We start from the raw sequence: 9545 nt of genomic DNA on the forward strand, positions 1-9545 counted from the left end.
TTCAAGTTTGCAATGAATTCCATCTTTGGATCCTTTTCGGATTCCAACTGGGGGTCTTCATCCAATTCCAAATTGGAAGCAAAATGGGCGCAAATGAGACGAGAAGATGAGGAGTCTGATGAAGAAGTTCAAGTAAGGCGCAACAAACAAAACATAGCAGCAGCCATGGCTACGGCTATGGTGTGTCAGCCAACTAAGGAACAACCTCAATAGGGTGGCTCTATTGCTGGTCGCTCTTACAAACCACGAAACAGAGCGATGTCGTATGCCAATCTGATGAACAACTACTTCAACCCCAACTCGGTGTACACAGAAGAGGATTTCAGACTTCATTTCCGGATAAGGCGTCATGTCTTCGAGCGTTTACTTCGTGATGTCCAGCAGGTCAATCTATACTTTCGACAGAAGCGGGACAGAGTAGGCCACCCTGGTTTCTCACCTCATCGGAAGGTTACTATTGCACTCCGAATGATGGCCTATGGCTCCCCAGCTGATTCGATGGATGAAACTCATGGTATGTCTGAGTCTACATGCCTTGATACTTACAAAGACGAGTACCTCTGCGAGCCAAATCAAGAAGATCTGAATCGGCTCATTCGCAAAGATGAAGACCGTGGGTTTCTAGGCATGATAGGGTCATTAGACTGCATGCATTGGGAGACATTAGAATCGAAATGCGGGATGATATCTCACTGTTAGATTGTTATGAGTGTCGAGGAAACTGTGAAGACCTTTTAGTTCGTGTCGTAGAGTTGGTTAGTAGTACTGTAAATTTTGAGGACGTATACTTTTGGCGTTATATCCCAAAAATCTTACCGTGGATACCACCACCTTGTTAAGTTGGTATGGCAACATGACGGAGTATTGCTTTGACTTTTCACGATTAGAACCGTTTGAAATGAACCATCTTACTCATTGACCTAAAGTCAACAATCATCACCTTATTTCGAAGGCTAGATGACACTTCTCTGTGGAGATTTTGATGATGCATGGTGATTGTCAATTGATGTGACAAGTCAATTCGGATTCAGACTTTCTTAGTATGTTAATGCTTATGTTTCTCGGTGGTAGGACTGCTAAAGATGAACCATCATACTTATGACCTAGAATTAACAATTTCTAATTTCATTAGAATATTGATTGGGACTCTTATGTAGAAAAGTGTGTCCAAATCTTCATTGATCTTAGAACTTTTTATTACATTTACTTTTTGGAACAAGCTAAGTTCTGTCAGAGGCAATAGTAGAATTAAATTAGCATCTATAAGTGCACTATTGTGTATCTACTCTCACACACTTCCAGCCTGTCCTATTCTATTTAGTTGGGAAATATGAGTATCGATATAGAGTTACCTTTAATCTATCAAGACATGGTTCAAATGATTTTAATCATTTTGTATGAATGGAGTTAGGAAGTATCTTTTTATATGCTCAGTTCGAGATATGTTGTATATGTAAACAATGTGAAATTCATTAATCGTGATGCTAAACCAATGATACGCTTATATGATGTTCCAATTGGTGGTTGTTTACTTAAGTAGAAAACAATATTCTTCTTGCTCTAAAAATTGAAGTATTGGCAATAGTTATTTCCTTAAAATGGGTGCTGAAATTTCAACAACAAGACACTTGTGAAGACCACTAAGATAGAAGTGGGATGTAGTCAACCTCTTCGGGTGATGTGATCTAGAAGTTCTCTTTGTGACATGATCAAATGTGGAAGTAGGGAAGAGATAAAATCGAGGCTCCGTTTGATGTGTTCTAAATGAATCCTCACTCTAGATGCACCCCGCTTTTGATTAATGTTGTGGGGATATTGAGGATATAGAGTTCAAACTTCCTTGGGCAACTACAATTTTCTAATTGCGTTCAGAGGACGATGACTTTTTGAGAAAACTACTCCTAGACTTCTATACAAATTCAGCAAACAGAAACCTGACAAGATTATCATCTTGGTGTATTTATATTTCATCGTGTTACATGTTTCACTTCCAAGCCTTTGGAAGTCGTTATGAAGGTTTTGAGTATTAGAAGTTGTTCAGTATTGCATTTCTACCCCTAGATTAACGATTAGTTTGAAATAAGTTACTCAAACCTTTGTGGACGAGTTGCATCGTGTTTGTCCCACCAGTAGCATGGTTGCAGTATATCCTTATCTCCATTCTAGTCACTTGTAACCACAGTTACAATTTCGGGTTAACTATGGTATCATTGGAGTTGATGTATGGAGATTTTACGCACAATGCATATTTAATGGACACATACTTTTGTTAGAATTATGGGTAACTACGGTTACATTCCTGTTTAGGAGTATGGTATCCTTCGAAATATAATACAAATATTGTATGTGCAGCTTGTGATTTATGGCAGATTATTGCGAACAAATATTTGATTGAGATTATGATGTAGAAAATTTATGTTATTGACGATGTTGCCTCAGAAGGTAGTGAATGAGTACGATCGAGGCTGGTATGTGTATTTCCCATTGAGGGGCAAGATGGTAATATTGCACCCTCGGGAATTGTTACTTGCTTATCAAGACAACAGTGAATTGTCGGTTTTGTGGGGTGCAGACCGTAATATTAATAACTTATTCGTTAGGTTGTTAAGCAAGTAAACAAGTAGATTATTCTACGTTAATATTTGTATTTACTTATTTAATTCGTTAGTTGTTGTTTGGGCTTGACCCAAAAATATTGCATGCTTAATTTCAAAGTGCGTTACGCTTTGAACACGTTTATGAAGAAGAAGAAAAAAAAAAAAGTAGGAATTTGGACGCATGAAAGAAGAGTCACTACACTCCGAACATGACGGAATGTCATCCTCTTTTATGTAGTCGCTATAACTTGATGTCTTCCTTGTGTATGTATTTACATACATATATCTCTTTAATTTTGAGTATTCTAGATTGTGACAACCCGTTCCAAATTTTACGTTTTTATTTTATTTTAAAAGCGTGAATTTACGAAATTGCCCCAGAGGCAAGGACTTTGACTTCCGTTGACCATCGACTTGAGAGATGTGGGACTTATTCTTTTAGCATATCCTTGTAGTACTCGTTTGTACGAACGTATAGGCGAAAGCCATCTGCGAGTCCGAATTATAACGGTATAGTTACAGACGTTCGAAATTGGTTATTCAAGGTTTAGTGTTTATTTAAATTAAATCCCCACTTTGTGGGGTGAAGCCCAATCAGAAATGGAGGAAAGAAAGAAAAGAAAAAAAAAAAAAAGGGAAAAGGAAGTGGCTTCCCGTCCACCTGCACCCACCACGAGTTCCCATTTTCCAAGGTCGATTTCGGCCAACTCCGGTGGAGTTTTTCGATGCCACCACCACCATCTTGAAGCTCTCATTCCCCTCTACAAAACCCATCCAAGAACCACCTTGATTAACCATGGTATGTGGTGGTTTGAGGCCACGAAAGTTGACGAAAATCAATAGTGCTCCGGCCACCCTTTTCGATTTTTCGGCCAATCGGCAAAGCGATGGCTGATGCCACCACTTGGGCTTTGTAGCCCATCATCCCAGGAGCAAAACCCAACCAACCTTGACCCCGTTAGACCACCGTAGACGACGAATTGATGTCGGGAAGTTTTAGGCACCCGCCGACTTTGTGGGCAAAATTGACCATCTTCCGGCCACTTTTGGACTTCGTGGCAGGGACCAATCATTCAGGACGCCTCGATGCGTGCGCTAAAGAATCATAGCGTGGACTCCAGGTGAGTGGATCTTTTCCTTTTTATCGTACATATTATTAAAAGTTCTATCGACACTTTTAAATTGATTAGGTATATTACCTTCATATAATTATTGTGAATGCTTGAAGTACCTATATGAACTATGAATGGCTTGATCCCTGTTTAGGGTACGTAGGCAGTCTAACGAGACGTTAGATGCAGCCATAAAATATTTGAGACAAAAGCCTTGCTTGGGAAATTGAGTAATGTGAAGGAAATTGGTAAAGGCAAGTTTTAGTTTTGTGAATTAGTTAGTTAAATTAGTGTTAATTGGGTTGTCACGGATAATTATCCCTGAAAATAAGTAGTTCGGGAGTAGGGCGTTATTGATTGTACATTTCACACCGTATTGTTTATAATTGAAAATGCTACGACATGGTTGAGTATTAGATTGCATCATGGTATATCCATATGTATATTACTTGCATATAATTATTGGGAATGCTTTCAAGTGAAAAGGTGAACTTAGGACACCCAGGTAAGTTCAGGTGATTTTATGGTATTAGTTGAATCGATTGCGTTATAGCATGACTACAGTTATGTGTTAGGTAACTTCGATACTGTCGTACTGGTTGCCATGAGTTGCACATGTTATATTGAGATGCATTGAGAGCTCATAAACCTGCACCCTGGTGTTAGTGCTCCTGCCCGTGGCCAGGGCATAGTCCTTCACGCGATGTTCACCTCCCGCACCTTACGCTCACCTTGGATCCAAGGTAGGTGCACAGTCCTGTCGTACAGACCACTTTAGGTGGTTCCGACTCGTAGGTGACCGACGATTATTCGCACAGTCTTCACGTGATCGTAGCACTTGAGCGTATTTATTTACACCCAGTTCTGTCGTACAGACCACTTTAGGTGGTTCCGACTCGTGTGCAGGTATACTTATTGAGCTATTGGCTAGCCATGATTGATGAGATATGGATAAGTCGTACAGGTCACTATAGGTGACTCCGACTTATATGCTAGCCAGGATTGATGAGATATGGATAAGTTGTACATGTCATTTTAGATGACTCTGACTGATATATCACTTTGTATTGATTAAGTTCATTTAGCCTACTTATTAATGTATGGTGGAGTTGATGGCAAACCGTGGTTTTGGTCATTTCTGAGTATGGTTTGGATATATGTATATATGTTGTACTGTCATATAGAAAATGATAAGGGAATTACAGTGAGGGGTTATTACTGTTAGAAAGGTAATAGTTTTGGGAAGCTTGGTTGTACTGCTTACTCACACTTTCTGTTTTGTACCCCTTCAGGTTTTAACTGCTGAGTTTGTATCGATAAGGATATATAGCTAATCTTAGTATTGGTGGCTACTTTTAAGGGTATGATTCTTACCCACACTACTGTACCTTACTTATGCTCTGACATCACGTGTGAAATGGGTTCGCTCCCACTCGTAGTGCACTCTGGTACTTAGACACTTTTAGATTCAAATTTATTCGCTTTTTATACACTATCACATTTTATGGCTTCATCACCTTCCAGGTGTCGGCTAGCACAGCTCGATTCAGGGTCCAAGTGGACTTTCTGGGTCGGGGTGTGTCAATTACTACAATTTATTCTAAAACAAAAGAAAAATAGAATTTGTACATAACATGCATCCATATGCAGTTATGTTTCTATTTTTTTTTTTTCATTTTCTAAACACACATATAATTATTAAATGTGAAGTCAACTTATTGTTAAGATTTTCTTAATTTGTACTCTTTCCATTGACTTTATTGTCACGATTAAAAAAAATAATGATGTTTAGAGCCGCCATCTTAGTTTTTTTTTTTTTTTTTTTTTTTTTTTTTTCTTTTTTTTTTCCAGAGAAATGTTTTCAAAGTGAGACTCTTTATGAACTCTATTATTTCATAGTTAACAGTAATTTTCATGATAACATTATAAAAATTTTATGCCAAAAACATAAAATGACAAAGGGTCTGTGAAGAGTCCCACTTTTGAAAGAGTCTCCTTAGCATTTCTTTTTATTTATTATTATACGTGATATTCTATATTATGGAGGGAGAGGTAGGGTTTGAAGTCAAGAACTCAAGATGCAATGGATTAAAGAGAAAGACCCTAACTAACCACCAAGACAATCTATCACTTGTTTCTTTATAATTTTCTTTCATAGCTCATTTTCATTACTATTAAATCATTCTACTCTGCAATATTAATCTCGTGATACTTATCTTTTTGTATATAAATATACACAAGATCAAATCTTCTACACCTAAAATAAGTGTGGTCTTTCTGTGGCCTCAATTGTTTACTGAAGGCAGAGCTCACTGCCACTTCTGATACCACCAGATAGATGTACAGGTTCTCTGCTGCTTTAGGTTTGGATAGTAGTGGAGCTGATGTCATGTATTGATTCAGGTCCTGAAATGTTTTCTCACACTCGTTGTCTCATTTATCTTTCTGCGCCTTGTTGATTGCCTTGAAGAAAGGCTTGCATCTATCAGTGGATTGCAAGAGCAAATGATTGAGTACAGCTGCTCGTTCGGTCAAACTTTGGATCTCCTTCAAAGTTGTGGGAGATTTCATGTCCATGATCACTTTATTTTGCCTTGGGTGAGCCTTCATTCCCCGTTGGGTTACAAGGTACCTTAAGAATCGGCTTGATGAGACGCCAAAAGTGCACTTAGTTGGGTTGAGCTTCATTGTGTACTCTCGGAAGATGTCAAAAGTCTCTGCCAAGTTGCAAATGTGGTCTGACTATTGCTTGCCTTTCACCATGATGTCATCGACATAGACTTTCATAGTGACTCTGATCTGCTTCTTGAACATCGTGTTTACAAACCGCTGTAGGTTGCACTTGCATTTTTTAGGCCAAAGAGCATAGCCTTGTAACAGTATGTGCCTTGCTCGATCACGAATGCGATTTTCTCCTTGTTAGGCTCGTACATGAAAATCTAATTGTAGCCTGAGTATGATTCCACGAAGCTGAGTAACTAATTCCCAGATGTTGAGTCAACGAGTAAGTCGATTTGGGGAACCAGGTAGTTGTCTTTAGGGCACACCTTGTTGAGGTCGGTGTAATCCACGCATACTCTCTACTTGCCCATGTCTTTTTTCTTCACTAACACGATGTTGGCCAGCCACGCTAAGTGTGCTACTTCCTCGATGAAACCAGCCTCTAGTAATTTTTCAATCTTTGCCTTGATAATCGATACTCGCTCGGGTGCAAAATGTCACATTTTCTGGATCACAGGTTTGGCAGTGGGATTGATGTCTTCGGCGTCTTCTTCAGGTTTCCATCCTGATTTATCTTCTAGGGCATTGTTAATCTTGACGCCATCTTCTTGACTTGCCTGCTGTAATTGTTATTTAGCAGAGGTAGAGTCATCCTTCTGCACTTCAGCTACTATCACTGGGGTGCAAAACTTCTTCTTTAACTTCTGAAGAACTTGTACAGTGCATCTCTAAGACATGGCCAAGATGTGAAATCAAATTTTTTGATACTCGATCGAGGTCATAGCTCTAATCTTCACTAGCCAGGGTCGACTTAATATCCTATTATGAGGAGATGGATCGCTGACGATCATGAAAGTCTGCAACGAAACAATCGATGAGCTGGTTACGTCAAGTATGATAGTGCCAATGACAGTTAAGGTGAGTCCGCTTAAGGTCACGACCTCTGCTTTGTGTTAGATCATGCTTTCTAAGCCTATCTTCTGAATGACTAATAATTGTAAGATGTTGACCGAGCTACTATTGTCTACCATAATTTTGTCAATGATGGCATAGGCCAATTGAACATAAATCACCAAGGCACCGTCGTGGGGAAAGTCTATTCCCTCGGCATCCTGTTCGGTGAAGCAAACGATTGGTCCAGGAACAACATCTATGGCTTAAACCTGGAAGACCAATCTTACTTGCTGGATCTTCCTTTTTTTGGAGTTGTTGGTGGCCCCCAGATGCTCAGATTCAGCAAAGATTCCGTTGATTCGGATTGTCTTGGCTGGTGGTTCGACATCGATGTCTACTTGTCGCCTTGGCCAGACAGCTAGCCTGTTAACATACTGGTCACACTTGCCTTCCTTTATGAGTTACTCAAGGTACCTTTTCCATGTGGTGCAGTTGTTGGTTGTGTGCTCGTGACCTCTATGGAATGCCCAGTACTTTAACTGGTCCATCTTAATAGTGTTCCTCCTCATGGGTGATGACTTGTCTTTAAAGTCGCAAAGGATTTGGTTGATCTTGACTGAGAACTTGGTGTACGTCTTAGGTACTGTGCCTCATTTTGTTAGGGATCGGTTCTTGCGTCTGCTCTCTGGCTTGTTTTTTAAGCAGTGCCTTTTTTTGAGTCAGCTCTACGTCTTTCCACAGCTGCTCAGGCAGCTTCTGGGAGCATTTTTCCTCATCCTAGTGGAAGTGATTTTCTGCCAAAGCATAAGAATTTTCCAGGGTCAAGTTCTCACGCATGATCAAGGTTCTAAAAGACGCTAGGCTCTAGTCAGGCGGTGAGTTGGGGCCTAGAGACTAGGCAGCTATGCGGGCGCCTAGGTGGACTAGGTGGATTTAAGTAAATCTATTATATTTTGTGTAAATAAGTGTGTTTATACTTAACATATATATATATATATATATATATATATATATAATTTCATTCTAAACTACAAAATAGAATGACATATATATTATGAAGTATTGGAACATAATTAAAACATGGGGAACATGCATATAATGTGTATTCATTTAAGCATTCAATAAGTCTCTTACAATTTATTGAAAAAAATAAAATGCAAAATGAAAGTTATATTTTCTGTTTAAATGAGTCGTAACGTAGGCAGGATACTCAACAGCTCTAGGCGCCATTTCTTAATTTTCAAACGCCTATGCATTAATCGGGGTGGTGACCAACCGCCTAGCGCCTAGGCGGTGCGAGGTGGAGATTTTTAGAACAATGCCCATGATCAATTCTCCAAAAAGTGGGTGATCTGCTGGGAACCCATTTTAGAAGGCTGAGCATGCAATGTTGTCATCAAATCCGACGATTTTCGCCTTTTTTGCCTGGAACCTCTTGACGTAAGTGCGGAGTGACTCCTTCGGGTCATTCTTCATGTTGAAGAAATGGTCAGACTTCTTTTTTATTGAAAGGTAGGACGAATATTCCTTAGTGAAAACCAAGGAAAGTTCACTAAAGTTCCGGATTGATCATGGCGGTAAGGTGTGAAACCAATCTTGCTCCTCGCCTTGGAGCTTCATATCAAAAATCTTGCACATAAGAGCGTCATCGTTGGCATAGAGGGTTATGACGTTCTGGTAATGCATTATGTGCTTGTCTAAATCTTCATCTCCTTTGAACAAAGTGAAATGTGGCGAGCTAAACTTCTGTGGTTGTTCCGGTTCCTCGATCTCTTCTGTAAAAGGTGACCTGCTTAGGTTAGCCACGTCCCTACGAAGGGCATCATCGGCAGTGTCAATGCACTGGAACTCCGCTATGAGCCTTTATACTTCCTCTTGGATTTATGCCTTGTGGGGGTAGCAGAGCCTCGAGCTGCCCTCGGTGTTGACATGTTGGTCTATGTTGCTCTTCGACATGTCCTGCTCATTTGTGTCGCGGTAGCGGTGCACATGGTTCATCCTGTGCTGCTTGCCTTCGCTCTTGGCAGAAGCTATTAGTGAAACTTGAGTTAGACTGCTCTCATGTTCTTCTCTATGCATCATGCGGCTGCCTACTCCGATGACTTGTAGGAGGACCTCCTTGTAAGCCTAGCCTTGTGTGGACGTTTATCTTGGAATGTCCTGAGTACTCGTTGGATGTAGACCTAAACTCGAATGCACACTAACTTGTGAGCTGAGTTTG

The 9545-nt window shown here is 40.0% G+C and overlaps 1 protein-coding gene across 1 annotated transcript; it reads left to right on the plus strand.

Moving 5' to 3' along the window:
* Positions 1-258: 258 nt before the first annotated feature.
* On the plus strand, positions 259-7746 carry LOC148689498 (uncharacterized). Its single transcript, XM_088688486.1, has 2 exons — positions 259-514; positions 7484-7746. Exons 1-2 carry the CDS (start codon positions 259-261, stop codon positions 7744-7746), a joined length of 519 nt encoding a protein of 172 aa, XP_088544612.1.
* The last annotated feature ends 1799 nt before the right edge of the window (positions 7747-9545 follow it).

This window comes from Pyrus communis, chromosome 17 (genome assembly GCF_041283825.1).
Source record: "Pyrus communis isolate YQ-2024b chromosome 17, ASM4128382v1, whole genome shotgun sequence".
Taxonomy (NCBI): domain Eukaryota; kingdom Viridiplantae; phylum Streptophyta; class Magnoliopsida; order Rosales; family Rosaceae; genus Pyrus; species Pyrus communis.

Excerpts from the sequence above, each read along its gene's own strand:
- LOC148689498 (XM_088688486.1), top strand. The coding sequence starts at position 259 with ATGTCGTATGCCAATCTGATGAACAACTACTTCAACCCCAACTCGGTG. Across the intron at positions 515-7,483 it reads TTCGATGGATGAAACTCATG|GCCAATTGAACATAAATCAC; the intron begins GTATGTCTGAGT and ends ATGATGGCATAG.